General features: G+C 38.0%; 1 protein-coding gene across 5 annotated transcripts in view; it reads left to right on the top strand.

Moving 5' to 3' along the window:
• STXBP5L (syntaxin binding protein 5L) overlaps positions 1-22,663 on the top strand; it is a 207,439-nt gene that overhangs the window by 76,938 nt on the left and 107,838 nt on the right. For all 5 annotated transcript variants that reach the window (XM_071559888.1, XM_071559870.1, XM_071559861.1 and 2 more), the window contains exon 4: positions 1,255-1,355. In XM_071559888.1, the coding sequence (XP_071415989.1) occupies positions 1,255-1,355 (101 nt within the window). The remainder of the gene's footprint in view (positions 1-1,254; positions 1,356-22,663) is intronic.

Genomic DNA, 22,663 nt, shown 5'->3' with positions numbered 1-22,663 from the left:
TTATTTTGTTTCTACATCTCTTTGTAGAAAGTAACAGAAACACAGAAACTGAGGAGGAAGGACTGAAACTTCAGAAACAATCAGTCCCATGAAATTATTTAGAGGAATGCAGGGATGAAAAGAGGAAGGCAAGGTTTGAATCAGTCTTCTTTTCATTAGTGACCAACAAAACTCCTAATACATAGAATTCATTTAATTCTTTCTGACTCTTTGGGAGATGAGAATTAAAGCATGGATTACGCCGTATTAGAAAAGACTGCCCTCCATAAATTTCATTTGTGTAGCTCAGTGTTGAAAAGAACAGTTGCTAGGAGGGAAATCCAAGATGCAAAAAGAGTTTATCAGCCAGTCATAAGTGGTATGAACTAATCTTTTACATTGTTGCAAGTTACATCCTAGTCCTTCCTCAGCATTGCCATCTGCTTGGGCAATATCTAGTTCCTCTCTGCAATAGTAATACACAAGGATAGATCTTCTGCACTGGATCTGATCTGAGAGGTAAATGTAGCAAACCATTGCAGGGGCAGTTCAGAGCTTCCTCTGCGGTCATTGTCACAAGTCATCAGTGTACTAAGGTAAGGAGAAAGTCAGCAATTCACTTCAAACTGCCTAGTCAGATAGAGGCACCAGAAGCAGAACCAGTCTTAATAGTACTGCTGACCTGTGATAAAGACCCTGTCCTGTTTTTTACATCCTTGAGTTCTTCCTAGGTCCTCTCCACCTGTTACCTCTCCCTACTTTCTCATTTGCATCTTCTTTTCATAGTTTCAGTTTTGAATTTTCAGGTTATCTTGCTATGACTACAGAAATACTAAATTACTAATTTGTGCTTAATATGACTACTAAACATGGCTTAGCTGGTGTACATGTGTGTGCACTAATCCCTTTATCCTTCAGTTGCATCCTTCACACTCACCTTTTTAAATAAGTGTTGTGTGTTCTCCATGTCATTAATCTCTATGCTTGCATAGGAGTGCATGACAGTTGACGTGTACAACCTTGGTACAAAGCTTTAATTCAAATTTTAGATTGAGGGAGTTTTAATTTAATTTTGGCTGATCTTGTACTAATTTAAAATGTTTAAATTTGCCAGATTTATTATTATTTATGGTAGATTTATTTTTTTCCTAGCAGAAAGGAGCCATTTTTCATAAACTGTCAGTATTACAGGTCATTAACAGTGAGCATCACTTAAGAATATTATAGAATCTGCAGAAAAGTAACATGTGCTGCTGTATTTTGTGTCTGCTCTAGGGTGCTTTGGTCAGTGCGTGTGCAGATGATGCACTTCATTTATGGAATCTCCGACAGAAGCGACCAGCTATCCTACATTCTCTGAAATTTAACAGAGAAAGGTAAGAATATATGACACAAAACAAGTATCTCACAAATAAATATCTCACAAAATAAATATCTTATTTTCTGGGTTTCTTAGAGTACATGCTTATCATTTTGCCTTCCTACAGGTGGATATAGTTTTGTCTTGAATTTTTTTTCTATGAGTCTTGTTTCCATAGAACAAACCCCTCACTTTCTGCAGTCCTCTCAGGTCTGGAAAAAAATATGTCTGCTTTCTGTCAAAATGTTCCAAATTTGCATAAACTGCCATGAACAGTCATATGGAGCTTTTAACTAAGACTAGACACAAGCATTGTGATCCTTTGGGCTGATTTGATGTTCAGTATTAGACAGAGAACCTCAGCTGGCTGTGGGAGGGTAATAATTATTTTCTTTACCTTCAAAGTGGTTTATTTTTGTAATACACTGGAAGTTTAGCAGAAATAAATTGTGAATTTGGGAAACTATAGTAAATGTCAAGTGCATCAGAGACTCTTTTTCTAAATTTTACTTTGTGAGTACCTAATTGTAGGAATCCCTACTGAAAATAGATTAAATAAGTGGTTGCAATTTTCAAAGTTAAAGAGAAGCTGAGCACTTTAATTTTTATTTAGTACAATGCACTGTGATGTTGTAGAACTTCAATGCTACACTTTTATTAATATTAAGAAATAGTTCCATGCTTCTATTAAAGAATTAAGTCAGTAGTCAGAAGACCAAGATTCACTCCATAGATGCAGCGGTTGTTTTTGACTGGAAATTTAGGGGATACTGTAATTCTTTTAGCGTATACCATCAGTGTTTATTAGGGTGCAGCAACTGTTTTTGCTATTTGTGTATTTGCTTGTGCAGTGGTGAAAGGTACCAGTGCTTCTACCAGAGCTCCGAAGTAAACAGACTCATCAAAGCTTTAGCTGCAGCAATTCTGAAAATTATTATGGAAATACAGTTTTCTTTGTTGTTTATTATCCAGGTACATGTCATGTTTGCACTTAAGTGTCACCAAGATGCATCTTTTGCTGTGGGAAGTACAACATAATAATTTAGAAAGAATACAGCCTAATTCCACAGAATTTATAACATATAGCAAAAATCTATCAAGTGGTTTGGGACTGCATGAGGGAAGATGGAAAAGAAAAATTATGTGTACATTTGCAAGCTGCTTCTGAACATTATTTTACATATGTTGAAATATTTGAATCTTAGTATTCTCATCAGGCAGGTGCATTATTCACAGTTTGTTGGTAAATCTAAATATTGGAGGAGTTATTCCAGTGCATCTTGGCCTAGCTCTCCCAGCCAGCACTCTGACATACAACCCAAGGAATCAATGCTGATCAGGGTGCAGTCTCTGTCCATCTCTCCCTTCTCTTTTGGGGAAATTAATATGGTGTCTTGGTCAGTATTTTATTAGAATTTCTTGATAAAATAAACTTTTCTTTCTAAAATGAACTCACACATGTTTGTGCTTTGCCAAGAAATATTTGTCATCACATTTGCCTAAATTTTCCTTTCATCTGACACCCTAAATCTCTGGGCAAAATATTTGCAAGCAAGTTATTTGGAATACTGGACAACGTCACTTAAAACAAAATTTTCTCTAATGGTATTTTCAAACTGAGGTTTAAATAGGATCTGAGAATGTAGTTATTTGTAACAAAAGCATAGCTAACTATGCTGCCTTTTGTCAAAATCTAGTAAGTTGTGAATTAAAAAAATACTGTTGGTTCTTTTATGCATATTTTAAGTAACTGGTTCAATTTCTGCCATTTAAATAATTTTTATTATCACATCAAAGGCTATGAGGCAGATATCCTACTATATAATATTGTCAAAGAAGTAAGTAAATTAAAAAAGAGTTTTCATTAAGTACAAAGAAAGAACATTGCAGGCAGTTCATTTCTTCTTGGGATTCTCTAGCACTGCCCTAAACTTCTGCTTGTTTGGGATTTTTTCCGTGTACTTAATTTTTATTATATTTTCTTTTTAAATGCTTATCAATTAATTTCAAATCATCTAATCTTCAATTTTCTAAGCTCAATTGACACATTTACTTTGTAAAATTCAACATAAGGCTCTGGGCAAGTAGCAAAAAAGTAAGGCTAAAGCCCTAAACCCTCTCAATTTGAAACATTTCTCTCTATATAAAGTCTAAAAGAGAATTTCCTCTTTTTTCTGAATAGATTTTTGGTGTTAGACGACAGAAGTTATAAATTACGTGATGCTCAGGGAAACAGCAAATAATGAAATAATGTTTGCCTTAGCTATAAGAAATATATTGCAAAATGCATGTAAAGGGAATTTGAGGTGCTGATAAAGCAATAAGATAAAAATTTATTTTCTTCAAGAAATTCCAAAGTATGTCTTCCAAGAAGACGTACTGTTGGAACAGTTAAAAAATCTTTATTTTCCTCCTCTTATCTCCTCTTGCAGGGAGGAGTTAAGTGGAGGCAAGATTCATACAAAACAGAGAAAGATTCACTCATTTGTCTTCAGTATGTGACTCAAAGAATGAACTGGTTTTGACGTTTCTTAAATGGGGAGAAAAGCCTGTTGACAGAAATAGGTTTTAAAATACTGATACATGTTTTCTGAAAATGGTATAGAATCACAGAATCATAGAATCGATTGGGTTGGAAAAGACCTCCGAGATCATCAAGTCCAACCCTTGGTCCAACTCCAGTCCCTTTACCAGATCATGGCACTCAGTGCCACATCCAATCTCAGTTTAAAAACCTCCAGGGCTGGGGAATCCACCACCTCTCTGGGCAGGCCATTCCAGTGCCTGATTACTCTCTCTGGAAAGAATTTTTTTCTGATCTCCAACTTAAATTTCCCCTGGCAGAGCTTGAGCCCATGTCCCCTTGTCCTATTGCTGGGACAATGGCTCAAGCTCTTGTGGGCTCAAGCAATTGCTGGGAGTGCCTGGGAGAAGAGACCAACCCCCACCTGGCTAGAACTTCCCTTCAGGTAGTTCTAGACAGTGAGGAGGTCACCTCTGAGCCTCCTCTTCTCCAGGCTAAACAAGCCCAGCTCCCTCAGCCTCTCCCCATAGGACTTATGCTCCAGTCCCTGGCATTGAAAAAGGCCATACAGGGATATGTTCAGACAACCAAAGGCTAATTCTTACAAGAACATAATTTATAACGTATTTTAATTTTAGCTTTAGACAGCTTTCACAGAGCCAAACATATTCAGATACTTGTTGGCTATGAAAATGGAGCATGTGACTCCTTCAAATTTTTCTATTTACACATCTCTATTGAGGGTTTATAAAAATTGTAATTTTATACCTACTCTGTGTTTGTTTCATTGATGCACTGTTTGGTTTAGGTTTGGGGTTTTTAACAAACAGCAGAACTGATGCAATACAATGCACTTAAAATTCTAATATTTATCTACTTGTGATGATGAAGATAACTTTCATGTAGAATCAGTTTATGCTGAGCTTTTATGGTATTTGATGCAACTGTTGGATTCTGTTAGATGGGTGAATGCTGCTTAAGTCTTCGGCTATTCCTTAGTGCACCAGTCACCATATTGTTGAACTGTTTAATTTACAATTTGCTTCTGCTTCTTGACATTTAAGATTGCAGTATAGTGGCTAAAATCTGCTCTTAACAGTGTCTCTGTATAGGTTTCTTCAATTACCTGAGTCAAATTTCCCAGAGCATATGCATTTATTTCCCTCCCACTAAAATAAAAGACATTTGTTCTTTTCTTGCACTGTTGGTAACAACACAGTTGTAAAGAGCAAAGAAGTCTTAAATGCAGCACACAAGTTGCCTTTCACTTAACATGTAGTATTCAGTATTAAGACACTGAATGTTTTACGAGAAATTGCACTTTTATAGCCATTAAATCAGAGTTTACAGCCTCTCCAGATTTATTTTTTTTCTTCTTCTGACCTGTTGTAATGATGACACAACATTAGCAATATTAACTTGTCCCTAATAATTCACTGTTCCTTTACTAAGTGTCTCTTTGGAGCAAGTGTAGAAGGAACACTGAAGAGATATATTGGCAAACAGATCTTATTGTACCACAGTGTAAAGCTCTGGGCTTTTTTGCAAATTTTATGGTTTTGACATATCAAAATATAAGGTAATCACCCTAAATGTCTATTGCTGTATTTAGAGTGTAATACAAAGCATTAAGAACCTTCAAGAAAATATAAATGTGAGCTTGGCCCCAGACCAAGAGCTGTAATGAGAAGATGGTTTCTCAAAGACGTGCTAGACAGTAGCATATGGTTGGTAAGATATGGCTTGCAGTTTCTTTTACAAGTAGATGGGCAGGTAAAACTTTTTAATCACTGGAAACACTGTGTAAGTATCTCCTCAGCACTTTTGCAGGTAAACATTATGGACACCTTCCATACATTAGGGCCTCCTTTTCCTTTCTTGATGTCATAGAAGATGCCAGATTCATCTTCAGTAGGCATTTTAGACAAAGTAAATAACTCAATACTGGAACTAGACACTGTCTCTGTCTGCTGCAAAGAACATTAGGATTAAGTGAAGCCACCAGAAGCTATTATAGGTCTTAATTATTTTTAATATAGTCAGAGCAGTATTCAGCAAGTACAGCTTTAAAAATACAACAGTTTACATCTTCCAGTTTACGTATTCCTGTTTTGCCTTTTGGGATAGGAAAACCAGCAAGGATTACAGTGTGAAATCCAGGTCCTTTAGGCCAGCAGGCACTAGTTTCACTTATGAACTGAGTTCTTCTCCTGTCATCCTGAAGCTGAGCTGGTTCAGTTGTGTTGACTGACATGGGGGTAGCTCTCCTCTCTTCTCTTAACCAGTGCTGACTGGTATGTGACAAATGAGCCACAAGGGCTTATCCACTGACTTATACTCAGCAGACAAGAACACAGTATATGAGTTCTGTTGGGTCTTTAAATCCACCTCCATGCCCTCTGCACTGATGCCATCACAACACCGTAAGTGCCCTTCTGCAGGGGAATCCCCACGTGACACAATCTGTACAAGTGTCTTTGGGGTTCTGATCTGTAACTCTTTCTTCTGTGTTAAGGGTATGCTGGCACAAAGGAAGTGGAGCTTTTTAGGTAGGTGACTTTGAGAGCAATTCTGTTAGCTGTAACTTACTATTGATTATAAACTTGACTCCTACAGCTGAGATTTTGCAGTATTTGCACAAGATGATTGAGAGTATTAATGCAATGCTTGGAAGCAAATTGTAAAAAAGGCTATTTTTAATATGGTAACTTTTCTTTTTTGTATTGGTCTATATTCTTTCCTGAGAGTACCTGTATCTTTGTGTATTTGTATTGATGTATCTTTGCAGGAATTTGTATCCTGTATTGTTAAGAGCATTTTAAATATTTAATCTCTCCTTTGCAGATTAACTTCCTCAAAATGACAGCAAGAGGCTCTTGAATGATACTGCTGACTGGCTGTGCAGCCTCAGCAGTGCCTGTATCTGTTTACTTGTGTATTAGGAACTTGGGAGTTAGTTAAAGTGGATTATCTGTCTCACTGGCTGTTCAAGGAACTGAATTTCTGTGCTAGCTTGCCTGCTCATAAATGAACCTCCTGGTTAATACTCTATACCTGCAAACTAGATATTGTTTATGTTCTTTCAACTTAGAGATCTGTCATCAAGCATGAAAGTAGGTTCAGTGCAGTTGCACAACCATGCTGTACCACAAAGCAGGTTCTGATTATGAGCTGTGGTCCAGCATTTAAGTCTTCTAAAGAACCATAGAATTCAAATATAAAGCAATATTTCCCCATAAAACCTTGTCAGTTTCTGGTTTCTGAAAAGGACATGAATTTTCTCAGGCTGTTGATGGGGAAAAAATGAGGAAACCAAAAGAATTCATGCTATTGGCATTCAATTCCACATCTTGAAGAAGATTTTACAACACTTTCTTCTGAGGGTTTTTTTTTGGTTGGTTTTTGGCGGGTTTTGGTTGCTTGGTTTTATACAGGTGGCATGGTCATCCATCAGCATTTGTGACTTTTGAAAGAATGATGCTCAGGGGTTTCAAAACCCACTGTTTTCTTGCAATTATTGAGCTTGAAAACATTCCTGAAGCTCATAGAAAACTTTGGTCTAGAGAGCCTTTGTACTGCAGGGCAGGAAAATGAACTTTGTCAAATGCCGTTTCAGAAAGACAAGACTGGAAAGTTTCTCCAGTGAGACTGACCCATGACTACATGTTCGTGTAGTTACCACATGCCTCTGCCTTCTCTGTTAAAAAAATAAATGAAAAAATGAAAAATAGCATTCTTTTTCCAGGTCTTATATCACATTATTGAAAATTTCATAGGGCACTTTATCTGCAGGATGAGAACCACAAGTACCTCCTGGAGAGGCAGCATGCAACCCAGCTGAAATGTCTTGGTCATAAAAAGAAATCAAGCAAAAGCATTCTGGGAGTTTTTTAATATTCAACACACATTAGCTAAACAATCAACAAAGAACAAAAATGCAAAACATAGATTTGCTTATTGATACCAAGAATCCAGAGGTTTGATTTGATAGATTTATGAGATTATGCAATTTCACTAAAGTAGAATGAGAGTCCACATAATCCCTGAGATTTTTTTTAATAGGTCTTAAACATGGGGGCTTTCTAGTGGAGTGCAGCTGAAGGGACCTCCTCAGTTTGGTTCCCTCAATTGCACACTAGACAGCTCATATACCTCCTTTTATGTAGTTAACAAGTTGACTATGTTTTGCTTTAAGACATGAGAAACATCTTGTGGTGCCAGTAAGAAAGACACTCAAGACTCTGTAAGTTAGCATTTAAAATGCTATTTATTAGAGCTAACAGTACAAAGAATGAGAGAATAGCACAGGAAATCCTACATCCCTGTAGATACTGGGAACCCCATCACACAGGCCTTCAGTTAAAGTAGACAATAAATAACAGTGGAGGAACCAGACACCACATACAGATCATTGTGATCAAGTGAATGCACTTTATTTCACACTGCACACGGTTTATATAAGGTTAAAGCTACATTCTATTGGCTAAATTGAACCTCACACCATTTAACTGCAAACCCCAATTGGTTATAAGCCATATCTCACAAGTCAAATGTTTATATGAACTCATCCTAGATGTTTTCAGAACATCTCCGGTGTGCTGTGAGAAACCTAAGGAGTTCTCATGAGAAACCTCTGGGGAGTTGCTAACTTCTCCAACGGTCTGGTGCAGCCTTGTTTATTCTCAGCTGCTTTCAGTCTCACAGGGTCTTATATAGATCTGAATTGCTCACTCTTGATTTTCCTGTACCAACATTCATTCAGCAGGCTGTGCAGCCCCAGAAACAGTGTTACCCCGTTACAGTTTTTATAGGATTTTCTTGTAAGAAGACAACTGTGTGCCTTGTTCCTACTGTCAAACAGAAAGGACACTAACACTAAAACGTCCTTCTCGCTGTTAGATGAAGGTGGTGCAGCCCCCAGGTGGGGGAGCTGCCTGCAGGCCTGTCTGTGCCAGTGAGTTGGCTCTGTCCCTGCAGCTTCCAAGGGTTACATCTAGCCCAGCCCAGCCCAGCCTGGAGACCACGGTGCACATGTGGCCCCAGGCACCTGCTCAGTGCAACTGATGAGTGAACACTGACTCCTCCTCAAGCAACAGTCTTCCAGGCCAGACTATCACACTCTTATATAACTATTCAAGCTTAACTCTACTACTTGCTATTCAGGAAAATTGTTCTGTGTCGATTTCATTCTTCTGATGGTGAGAAACCTTCCAGCTTCAAGACTGAATTTATTTTTATGGCTTTTTTTTCCTGTTTGTTATGATATTCTGCTATCCAGGTTGTCATGCATTCTAAATATTTTGCCTCTCCTTTGCAGATAAACAGCTCATTGATATGCATTCACACCCTAGGTTGGTTTTTTTCCCTTTTTTTTCCACTACAAAAATCAAGATTCTGTGTTTTCCTTTAAAAATTTTTGTCTTACTTGCCTTTTCTTTCTTTGGGCCTTTCTTATCTCTGAGCTGATGATTCATCAAGAAAACATATTCTAGATAGGGTCCCATCTGTGCTGTGGCCACTGACAATTCCATTTTCTTTTGTCATCTCTGCAGGAATATGTTCACTGATGGATGCAAGAATGGCATCTTCCTTTTATGTGGCTTCATCTTATCAGAGTTTGTGGTCTTGCTGTGATTGACTAATACATCCATTACGCTTTTCCCCTGATGTCTATCTAGCTGGCAGGGAATGTGCTGCTTTTCAGTGCAAGCCTTTAACAGTGAGGCAAAGCAAGACAAGTAAAATTGAAATTATCTTTTCCCATCTGTATCATGAGCTCCAACCCTGAAGTGGAAGTTCTTTGAAGTTTGAGGCTGTGCCCTTTGCATTTTAAATTTAATTCCATTTCTTGTACTTCACTCATTCAGATTGTCTCAGGCAGTCAGCAATCGGAAAAGGGGGCACAGGCTCAAGCTCTCCCAGGGTAAATTTAAGTTGGAGATCAGAAAAAAAATTCTTTCCAGAGAGAGTAATCAGGCATTGGAATGGCCTGCCCAGAGAGGTGGTGGATTCCCCATCCCTGGAGGTTTTTAAACTGAGATTGGACATGGCCCTGAGTGCCATGATCTGGTAAAGGGACTGGAGTTGGACCAAGGGTTGGACTTGATGATCTTGAAGGTCTTTTCCAACCCAATCGATTCTATGATTCTATGATTGTCCTTCATCTATAATATTGTGTTCCTGAGAGGTTTCATTAGGAGTAGTACCAAGATCACTTGTCAAATTACAACAGCTATAAAACTAATACTTGACAATCTCTCAAACATCCAGTAAAATATTTCCTTTTCCAGTAAAATCAAGTGGAAAATAGACATTAAAACTAGGACTTTTATAAATACTCTATTGAGTTTTGACATATGCTATATTTCCTGTAATTGGAATATTCTGGAATAGCCTACCTTTAGTAAACCTACCTTCCATATTTTACTGTAACTTTTCAAAATGTGTCATTTTGAAACCATGGTTAGTGTGTATTTTAAGTACATTTGAGGAAGTAGTAAAACATTACATCGTAGATAGCAACATGGCTTAAATTTCTCAGGTTTAGGTTTTTTATGCTTGCCAGTTTGGGTGGGCTTTGTAATGCAATGGAGCTGGTGCCACTGCAGAACAAGTGCTGCAAGAGCTTAAGCTGTGTAGTTTAAAACCACTTTGGTTTCTTTATGCTTAAATTACATCAGGGTAGATGGTACTCTAAAATAGTATCACCAAAGTCCTGGTCATATTTTTCATTCCGGAATATTAGAAGGATCTCCATATCCAGATCCAAACAAGAATTTAAGAATTTCTATTATTTTTTATTAGTCACTTTCACAGTGTTTCCTGAAAGTAATTTTTAGTCCTCCAGGGTTCTGCCAACATTATTATTGCTGGCTTCAGTTCAGTTAAAAATGTCCTTAAGCACATTATGCCACATTATGCTTTTATACCTGTTTGTTAAACAGCTTCTCTGAAGGCAAATAGAGCTGTTTAAGATATTTAAGGTTTTGGGTTTTTTTTGCACGGCTCTGTACATAAAGGTTCCAATTTCATAATGGAACTTAAAAATATGCAATAATAACATTAGCTCATAGTATATAGTAATTTGTTTTTTGATAACTACTTAGAATATAATCAGTTGCCATGTTACATTGGTTGCATATATATATATATATACATATATATATATTTGTTTTACAAGCATGTATCCAGGACTTAAGAAAACACATGACAAAATGTGATGAATAATTTGCCAAAAGTTTTTCTATTTAATGGTTATCAATGAAATGTGAATAAATTCACATTTTCCTCATATTGGTGCATTAAAAAAAAGGTTAACAGAAAATGGCTAATATGCTATATATTAATTACTTTTAGAGATAGCAGCTGTATTTGATAGCAGAAGAGCCAAAGAAACCCTGAAAGATGACTTACAACCAATCTCTTCATACATACATGAAATCATCTGGACCCATATGACTGCTGGAGAAAAATGCAGAGCTGGTAAAATTACTTGAGGTCTTAACCACAGTATAGAGACTGGAGGGCTCTCTGGCCTGACAAATCCTTTTTTCCAATCTACCTCCTCCTCTGTATCACTCTGGCTGTAGTTCCTTCTATTATTTCTCTGAGAAAAAGGTATCTGTTGAAAATTCCATTTTGCAAAACATCTTTTATGTAGTTTTGCTTTTACTTCAGAAGGGAAGAAAAACATGTCCTGCATTATTTAATTTTTATGTCACCCGGCTACCTCTGATTGTCTGCCTAGGTAAATTCTGTGTTGGTTTCTTTCCTCAGGGAAAAAGCTTGTAGTAGTAGACATAATGTTGCTGTATGCTGCCAAACCTTACATCATATGCTGAGCTGTGTGCTTGTTGTTTCTTATGCTTTGTAGAAAATAAGGCTTGTTTGTCAGTAGCTTTATGCTTCTGAGATAATACAGGGTAACATGTTATGTTGTTTTCACACAGCAGCTGTGTTGCCAAATTGCTCTAAGGCCAGGTTTGGATAGTAAAATTTAAAATATATATATACACAGCTATACATTGAACAACTGTGTTTTGTGGCCTTAGTCATAACAAATGAGAAGCCCGATACTGTAACACAAAAGTACGTCATCTGCCTCATATCGTGGGGCAGTCCTGCAGTGTAAAGGAGAGCACTCTGGACTCCAAATCCCAAGGACCTGACTTCGAGTCTCAGTGGGGAGTCCTCTGGCAGTTCAATGCCTCCCTGCCATCCCATCCCGTCACATCTCAGATGCTCAGCAGGGTCAGCCCTGGTTAGTACCGGGTGCTGTGACAGTCCCGAGGACTTCCCTGTCACTGTCCAAGCTCACTCGGCCGTGGCAAATGGACCTCAGGACTGAAACGGTGGGGCCAGTTCTGTGCACGCTGTGCCTCACCTAAAAAATCCCCTGCGCAGGCTGGAAGGGCACACCCACGTGGGGAGAGTCCTGCCCAAATCTGTGTTCATGAATTCTGGCTATACTTATCTCATATCATACATAGTCATATTAGACCACAGAAAAAAAATAAGTCTTTTAAAATTTAAGCAAGTTCAGGCAGCACAAACAGTCTACATTACCAGTTGGAATTTTCAGCTTGCTACAGTTATAGCATAGATATGGGAACTACATGGTTTTATCTTTTGAAGTTCTCAAATTAGAGTTTTGAGACATCTTTCATACTTCTGTTCAGATCTATCTTTTGGCCTTTGTTATATTAGATTTCCAGTCATATCTTAAGGCTGTGAAGAACATGTTCCTGTTCTGTTGCAGTAAGTAATTTGGTTCTTGGAAACCACACCACCTCTATCCTGCCCAGGCACATGTCGGCTCCAAACAAGAACCCAATGCAATGATTTAGGATACTTTTCCCTCTGTCACAATAAACTCTGGGCCTTATTCCAGGAAATCAGAAATAGAGCTAGTAATGTCAGTGTTGAGATTATATCATTAAACAGTACATGAGCAAGAAGAGAAGAGAGACTACAGATTGCAGAAAAACAAGTACCATTAATCACAGAGCCCCTGTCTGCTGAAGTGTAACAAATGAGAACAGCTGGTCTCCAATAAGTCTACATGATTTTAATTGATGGGAGCTGTTAAGAAAAAAAATGTGTATCCACAGAAAAAGCATACACATGTAAAAATGCAATTTTTTTACTTTGAAGTCAATTTCAGTATTTCAGTCTTATCCTGATTGTACAGTGTCATTCAAAATAACTTGATTGATACTGATATAAAAAGGGGTTTAAACTCATTTTAGTAAGAATGTATGATAAACACAGATTTGAGAGTGTTGCAGCTAGCAGAGGATGAAATACTAACATGTTTTTAGCTTACTTTTCTGGAAGCTCTGTGAAGCCTTTCATCTTTGAGCTAAGTCCCAATTTAGTTTTTTGTAGCAATGAGAATAGGAAACAAAACCTGCATTTTTAATTTATATCTTCAATGTTGGGCGAAGTAATGAGGAAAACTATACCTTTAGGTGTTTGGGGTTTTTTAATGCAACTGTTGCAAAATCAATGAAATAAATAAGTAAAAAACTTTCTCTTTTGAGACTACATCTCTTCTATCCTTTGTTATCTGGCTTTCTTTCATTGCTAAGAAACTTGGTGGCCTCATCATGCTCTGTATGGCCTATCTCTGTCACTATGGTTGGCATTACACCCCCATTTTTACTTAACCTTCAAGGAAATTTATGGAGGACAAATGAAGTACTACAAAGGAGAAATAGTGATTTCACAAGCCAGTAGACAAGAGAAAAATAATGTACATTCTCTGTCCCCTAAAAATGAAAGAAAGAGTCTGTTTGCCAACGCTGTTTCATTAATTTGCTCACTTCACTGATTTTGTGGAACTTTTATTCTCATCTTTGTTGTCTAATGACCTTGAGTCGGCATCAGAAACCAACTAGAAGTCAATGAAAAGTATGCTAGTTTCTTCCAGCATCTTTTTCTATTAAAGGAAGCACGTGTCCATGTAATTTCCTTGTCTTTTTCTCTTGGGTCAAGTCTTTGTTACATCCGATCAATCCATGGCATTACTGTTGTGTAATAGTAAAGACCTAGCCAGGGAGAGCATGCCACTGTCAGTGATCCTGCTCCTACAGAAAAGACATCCCAGTGACTTTGGAATCAAAACTGTAATGGGAGTTGACAAAAGAGGGTGTCTCTGCTGTACATTTGCCCAAGAGGAAGCAAGTAATTTTCTATCATCCTGAAAATGAAACAGTTCTTAGTATTACTGGCTACAAAGGTTGTCATGCCCTTGCACAGTGGGATTTCAAGCGTGATTTTTAAGTTGTTTTTGAGCTCCATTAATGCTCAGTAACTTGATGCAGTGCTATATAGGGCAGACAGCCTTGAAGTTATCAAGGATGTGAATTTAAATGCCTGTATCATTCCTGTAGCAAATTATAGTGCAGCTGTCCTTTTATATGTGCTATGGTGTGTTGGACAGGCCAGGATGACCTCCCAGGGAGCTGTAAGAAGCTTAGTTATAGACTGTGTGAAATGTAAGAACCAGTTGCATGCTGTATACTTTGACTGTCCTTGTAAAGTACTCATAATAACATCATAAAGTTTTATCTAAATACATACATTCAGTCTTTATTCAAGGGAGATCTCTGAGTTTACTAATTTAATCAAATAGAATGCATCTAATATATTTTTGAACAAGCCTTCTCTTATTTCTTCTAGGTTCTTTTGAGTTACCTGCTTGTAAATAATTGACAATCATTACAAAATGTTCATATAGTTGCTACACTAGTGTTTTATGTGGTTAAAATAAGCATTTGTATTTTTAAACAAGTATTTATGAAATGCTGTAAACTATTAATTACAGTTGTGATTGCAACTGTGAAATAAACTCACAAATCAAGAATGAGCCTAACCTCAGCCTTTTTAGGGTTATTTCAGATTAAATGAGTTTATTTCTTATATTGCAATACACTAATTAAATTATTGCTGTTGTACAAGCAGCAATGACCATGATTAATACTTGTATCTAAAGCAGTACAAAATAAAGACAAATGTAACTGTTCTGTGGATAGATTGGGCGAAATGAATAATCTGAGATACCAAGTTTGAAAGGGACATTGGCAGGCAGATGCACAGCACTAGAAAGTAGCTGTCACCATGAAAAACTCCGTGTTTCATTCATGTTTCTCTGTAAGGAAAATGTTGCCTCATGTAAAGCAATTTATTTTAATGGCTGTTTCTCTAAAACATTGAGCTCTACAGACTACTTTACAAGGAATAAGCTCAAGTAATACCTTCAACTGGTCCAACAATTTGAAGGTATTGATAGTTCAGTCAGGGAATAGGCACAGTAGTGTGTGAGCTAAATGATGATTTGTTTCACAATTTTTAATTATAAACAGTTTGTGAATTTCATTAATAACTTAGAATTTATTGCTAGAGATGATTCACTGAGTAGTTATAAATGGAATAGTCACTCAGCTCCAAATTTGATGGAAAAATAGAATTAAGTTGTAATTATTACACTTCTCATTAGATGCTCTTCACCTGCCCACTCCTGGCCTAACCTTTCATATTCAGTGTATGCACAGTGATACAATCTTTTTGGAATTTAATAAAGCTTTCCACACTGCCTCTCACAGGATCCTTCTGGACACAATGCCCAGCACATAGCTGGATGAGGGTGGGTGAGGAACTGGCGGGTGAGGAACTGGTTCAGGTTGAGCACAGAGGGTAATGGTGAATGGGGTGACATCAGACTGGTGACCTGTCACTAGTGGGTTCCACAGGGCTCCAACTTGGCCCTATGCTCTTCAACGTCTTCCTAAGTGACTTGGACACAGGACTGGAAGGGATACTGAGCAAGTTTGCAGATGACACAAAACTGGGAGGAGATGTTGACTCCCTTGAAGGCAGGGAGCCCCTACAGAGAGACCTTGACAACTCAGAGGGGTGGGCAATCACCAACCATATGGAGTTCAACAAGGGAAAGTCACGGATTCTGCACCTGGGATGAGGCAACCCTGGATGTTCGTACAGACTGAGGAATGAGATGCTGAAAAGCAGTGCCATGAAAAGGGACCTGTAGGTCCTGGTCGATGGCAAGTTCAGTATGAGTCAGCAGTGCTCTGGCAGCCAGGAGGGCCAACCATGTCCTGAGGGGTACCAGGCACAGCATCGCCAGCTGGGCGAGGGAGGGGATTGTCCCGCTCTGCTCTGCACTGGGGTGGCTTCACCTTGAATACTGTGTGCAGTTTTGGGCACAACAATATAAAAAAAGACATTAAGCCATTAAAAAGCATCCAACGGAGGCCAATGAAGATGGTGAAGGGCCTTGAGGGAAAGGCGTATGAGGAGCAGCTGAGGTCACTTGGTCTGTTAAGCCTGGAGAAGAGAAGGCTGAGGGGAGACTTCGTTGCAGATACAGCTTCCTCATGACAGTAAGAGGAGAGGTAGGCACTGATTTTTCTCTGTGGTGATCCCTGACAGGACCTGAGGGAATGGCCTGAAGTTTTGTCAGGTTATGTTTAGGTTGGATATTAGAAAAAGGTCCTTCACCCAGAGGGTGGCTGGGCACTGGAACAGGCTCCCTAGGGCAGTGGTCACAGCACCAAGCCTCTGACAGAGTCAAGAAGTGTTTGGATGATACTCTCAGGCACATGGTGTGACTCTTGGGGATGGTCCTGTGCATCAGGTGTTCAACTCGATGATCCTTGTAGGTCCCTTTCAACTTGGTATATTCTGTGGTTCTGTGATAGTCTTGAAACAAAAAATAATTGAGCAGTCTATGTAACACTCAACTGGAAAAAATCCAGGGACAAAAATGTTCATGCAGTATTTTAAGAATGCAATTTACCTTAATATTCCTCTTGTGTCTAGATATCCCTAAATAACAGTGGAGTTTAACCTTTGTTATGCTGTCATCAGGTCTAATGCAATTTATGTACAATGTGTGCTTTTTGGTCAACTTCACTTTCTCCTGCATAATTAAAACAGAATAAGATGGACCAATAGATTTTAGTTCAAAATAAATGTTGATTGATGATGCTCACAGAAAATACATGTGAAACAAAAGATTTTTCTTAATTTAAACTAAAACTGAATCACACTTCTAAAAAACAAGTATCAACCTCTAAGGCATGTTTGGTTCATTCTCTTTCTGTTGTGTGTCTTCATCTGTATGTATAGGACTACATAAATTTTTGAAACTATCTTGTCAAGTATTCGAAGAATCCAGTTTAAACGGGAGGAAGTTTCATGTTGTGATACAGTATCACCAAGACCCTGAAAGAAAAAAATCTGTCCAGATGTATTGAACTGTTCTGTATTTCATTTGACTGTTAGTCACGCCAGTTAGTAATTTAAAGTATTTCCTGCGCTCGTATCAGCCCTAAAGACTGTGTATACACTCCAAGTAGGTTGACCCTGAGATTAGCTCAGTTGGTTAAAACTCAGTTGTAATAATGCCAAGGTCGTGGGTTCAATCCTCTGTGTGGGCCATTGACTTAAGAGTTGGACTCAATGATCCTTGTGGGTCCCTTCCAACTCAGAATAGTCTGTGATTATGTGAAATAAGAGTTTCATTTAAACATTGGAATTCCTAGGAATGCAGTTCATCCTGGATTTCTGCCTTCCTAGGACTTCCTGGTATATAACAAGACTCCATGTTGCAGAGGAAACACTGTGGTTATTGCTATGCACGGACTCAGCTCACATCTATCTGGGGAACTGCACGACCATCTGCTGCAAACACATCGCATCATGTGGATGGCAGACTGCATGAATTGCTGCAACTGTACACGCTTTTTACAAGTCTTACATTGCTGATGAGCTCCAAATTCATATATAGTCCAGGGAGAAAATTAAATACCTCGAGAGACCTAATAGCTCATCGTTTACAGCCTTTGCTTGATGAGCTGGAAACAACTCCTGTTCTTCATTGTGTATGGCTTTAAACTGTGCTTCTGTTTAGGCACTTCAGGTTAGCTACAAATTACTTTGCCCAAATATCTGTCTTAATCTTCTTGCATGCATTTCATGACTTAAAGCAATAACCTCAGCTCGAACATTCTCTCCTGAACTGACAGAAAAGTGACCCTATTTTTTCTGAGAATACTGGCTAGCCAGAAGCTACCTCAGAAAGCTGCTGGAGAAGGAGTGGCACTCGATGAGTATGGTCTTCTTTGTTTTGTATTACTTTCATTCAAAAATACCAAAAGATTAAGGGAGTATGAGGGAAGAAAATGAGTTGGGTGGTGCTAATTTATGCTTGCTGATGGAGGGAAAAGAGGACTGATACAAAGTCATGAGGCACCCTCAGCAGCTGTAGTTTTCATTGTTGGTGAGAAGAAATCCTGCAGAAGTCAAGAAGGAAGGGAATGGCTTATGCAGTGGTTTTCCTCTGTTGCCAGTATTTGTTGAAGGCTACACAGGCCACAGATTCCTCTCAAAAAAAAGGCTGATTTCAAAGAGGACCTGACATAACATCAGCCAGTCATTGTCTAGTACCAGGGATGAGGGCCAGTCTATCAGGTGGCAGTGGCAAGAGAACAGCTTGAGGCTATGACCAGCTGAGGGAAATAGCATAAATTAGTGGAGAGTGCTGGAAGGACCCAAAGATGCAGGAGAAAGTTCCTCAAGTCAGGAGGGGAGCAGTAATAACTGTAATAAAAAGGTGGAGTTCTGATATACATAACCTTGTTAAGGTGATCACCTTTCTCATTAGCTGAGTTCGTCCATGCTGGGACAACACACTGTAACTTGGGTGTAAGACAGTGGTGGTACCTGAGCAGCCACAGAGGGCAGGAGGCTAGGCCAGGATCACAACTGGTGTGCCTTGCAGCTGCTGGGCTTGCTTTCTGTCAGCTACTCACATTCCCAAGTGTGCTGATTTAAAGGTAAACCTGCAGGAGAAATGAACCCAACACAAAAGAGATTATAAATCCGAGTTACAATTTAAAAACAATATTACATTAAATGCAATGGCACAGGAGAAATTTGTTTTAACCCACAAAACCCAGAAGTGTAACCCAGCACACTGGGGCACAAACACAAAGGGGTTTCTTAGCCCCTGTGCTGAGATCCATGTGGTTCCCCTGAGACCAAAGTAAAGGAGGTGAAAAACCTGTTGGTGAGATGATGGTCACAGTTTGGTCAAGAGTGGTGGTCTCCTGTCGAGGTTCTGGTCCTCCTCTGGATCCAACAAGTAGTTGCCCAGTCCCAAAAAACCCCAATATTATATTCCCTCAGGTCCAGGTGGGACTAACCAGGACCTTCCCCAGGGCAGGGAATTACACAATGGGTGATTAACTATGTGAGTCATGGGGTATTTTGGAATCATTGATGGCCCATTAGCAGACATGACACCTCAGGCTGGGTGTGGAGGTGCTAACGACTTCCTGGAGGGCAGTTATCACAGTTCTTATCTCACAGGCTTCTTTAACACCCAGTTTGTAGCCTGAGGGGTTGGGTGTGCCCTGGGCAGCTGCTGCAAATAGTCCATTGTTAACAGTTCATGTGAAATGACAGAGAGGGTTTAGAACACACAGCTTTGGTAACACCCACACAGTGATAAACTGGTCCCGGCTTGCTGAACTAGGATACCAAGTTAATGCTCCTTCATGTTTTGCCACCTTCTTTTCCTGTAAATCTGTGAGATTTCCATATTTTCTGAGAACCTGCACAGAGTGGTCTATTTTGGTAGAATTCTGAGGGGGATTTCAAGCTGATGTTCAGCAGCTCTTGCCACTCTCCACCAATGCTAGCATTCCAGAAAATAATTTTATACTGAAAGTAAAAAAAAAAACCAAAAACAAAAAACAAAGCAGGGTTCTAAGCATTATCTTTATTTTTATTAGAGAAATATGATTAATGTCATAAAGATGATTTTAAGTCATCTGAGAGTTTTTACCAGTACTTTAGAGAATATAGCACTCTAAACTATTTTAACATTGTGGTATTCTACTAATATGCAGTGAGGTTTTTTGAGCACAGTTGGACTGTAAAGTGCTGTGATTTGCTGAAAAATATATCTTTTCAAGATTTGCTAGTCAGAATATATTCCTTTCTGAAATGAGGTTCAATTTTTTGACAATGCCTCTTTCAGTTATTCCATTATCTCTCTTATGTTGCTTATATAATTTTAGAAATGTTTTCAGAACTTTAGCTGAAGAGTTTTTCTGAAATTGTGATCTAGGTGTTTTATGTAGCTCCTCTTGATTTTTTTATATTACAGTGTATTATTCTGGTTTGTGCTTTGAATATATTGGAAAAATGATACAATGTTCCAGATTACTCTTGCAGAAAAGGAACATTTCTTTGATATCAATTCATGTTTTTTGCTATTTTGTATAATGATCAATGAGATTCATATTGTGGTTTGCTGCTAAGAATGTATAATGTTTGCATTTCTGGCTGACTTTCTGTTAAGTGATCAGCACTGAGCAATTTCTCAGGTCTCCATTTAATTGGGTTCCATATTATCTCAATCAGATTGACAATCTGATTAAATTGTGTCAGAAGCACTTCATACTGGTGCAAATCACTACAACCCCTACCTTTTTAAGAAGAAAAATAGCCTTTCTTTCTTTCTTTCTTTCTGGCTTATTGACTCGTTTTTGTAAAGGCATCAAAGTACATCTTAATTTGCTTGTGGGATATATGACTAATAGAGTCATATAATAGAATACCTTTCATCCACAATGAAAAGTGCAGTATGAGACTTCATTGTTTTCTCTTGAAGAAATCGTTATGTAATTTCACTACCTACTGAAATGGAAGATGTTCATTAAAAATCTGAGTGTTGCTTCAAAGTTTCCAAGCCTTAGAATCAAGTTAATATTTTCTGTAAAAATGAAAAGTCAATAATATATAAAGCAGTTTGCATTTAATTTATGTAATGTGAACTAAAAGCACTTCAGAGAAGTGCAGAGGTTTCTTTGGTGAAGCCTAGCAATATATTGTACTAAAATGTCTAGTAACACCTATGCTGTAATAGGTGTGTTACATATCTGGATTGTCTTTAAGGGAATAGCATTTCCTTGTAAGCTCACATATTGTAGAAAGTTGTATTTCATGATGTCCAATAACAGTTTAGGTAAACAATGAAGTCTCATAGGGTAGTTTTATTCTTAGAAGAAGAAACATGCATGTTACTTTCTTATCTGGCTGTCCCATAAATTTTTCGGAACAAAATGAAATTATTTAAGAGGAAATAGTCAATCTTAAGAAAATGGGAAAAACTGTGGTCCTTTTCTTCATTCTTTAGCAATATCTAATTCTCTTTTGGTCCTTCATATAAAAGACTTATTACCAAATGGTGACTGGGATTTCAAAGAGGCCGTCAGAAAATTAAGTCTAGTAATTTATGGCCCAACTACTTACTAGTAGTTAATACTTTAGTCTGATTTTTCTATAGGATCTTACTCTTAGAGCATTATGTTCTTGAAATTTTAACCTAAGACAGGTAGATGGAGGACATGCCATATCTTGGAATTTAGGCACCCACTTAGTCTGATGGTTGCTGTGGCAAAACGTGCTAGAGAACATAACCTAGAAGCGAATTTCAAAAAGGAGAATCGTGGAATATGCCGAGTTGGAAGGACCAGAAAAAGCAGCCCAAAGTAGCCTTATTTGGTGTCTGAGGTGATTTTGAAACTTTATTCATAATCAAGGTATTCGATTCAGTCTTGAACATTGGAGACCAGGTTTCCTGCAGTACCTCATAGTGAAAAATAGTGTTATCCTGGGTTGACTTGAACTTACTTAGTCTTATGACACAACTGCAAGAATTTGGAATAGCAGCATTCAAGTCAATTAGGCTTCACTTTGTAACCTGTGAGTTCTTTGTCAGTCATGTTTTTGACAGATATGTTTTCAGCATTTTCAAAGTCAAAATATTTTCTCTTGCTATAATTTAACAGTTTACTACAATAAGTGTTGAGTGAGCATCAATGTGAAGTGATTCAGAGGGTTTATCAACCAGGGAAGTTTTTTATGGGCTGGGACCTAACAAATCAACCATATGCTTTGCAGTGCAGGAAAGTAAAGCTAGTACACAAATGAAAGAAATAAAACAAAAAAATTGCACCGAATGTGAATATACTCTGTAGAAATTGGTGCACCTGAAGAGAAAGCAAAATAAGTGGAATTGTTCAGTTTAAGGAGAAGGATCAGGAAATACCTGAAAAACTACTTCCCATTTATGGAACTACAAAGTGAAAAGGATGAATTGTTCTTTGCACCTGTTATAAGCAGAATGATAAAGCTAACAGCTCTTACTCCAGCTAGGAATACGTAGGTGGCACACTCCTTCTGCAGCTTTTGCTGTGGGACATTTGTTGATCTGACTGCACTCACAATGTAAGTACTATGTTGCTGCTTTAAGGCATTTTGAGTTATGCGTACTACAATATAATTCCCATTCTCAAAGCTGTTCTCTTGAAAAGTTAGTTCTCTTTCCACTAAAGACACTGAAATTATTGCCAAAATTAGACAATTAATGGTAAAACTTTAGCCCTGTAGAGATGAATAGAGAAAAGCCTATATCATACTTAAGTCTCACTTGAATCAATACCCCTATCGCTCTCTTATAACACATTCAGAAAGATTGCTGTAGCATAAGAATAAAAAATTTTAAATATGTATGTTCTTAAATACTGTTTTTACATTTGTGGTGGTGGAATGTGTTAAGAATTTAAAAAAACCCAGCAAGTTTTGATATGAAAACTAAAAATAGCCTACTTGTGGAACTGAATGATAAATATAATAACCTCTGGCAGAACAAACAAAATTTTAGTCAAAATTCACCAGTCTGTGTCATAAGATGGGAATAAGTT

The sequence above is a fragment of the Pithys albifrons genome, chromosome 1 (assembly GCF_047495875.1).
Source record: "Pithys albifrons albifrons isolate INPA30051 chromosome 1, PitAlb_v1, whole genome shotgun sequence".
Classification (NCBI taxonomy): Eukaryota; Metazoa; Chordata; class Aves; order Passeriformes; family Thamnophilidae; genus Pithys; species Pithys albifrons.
This window is presented reverse-complemented; position numbering and strand designations above follow the sequence as displayed.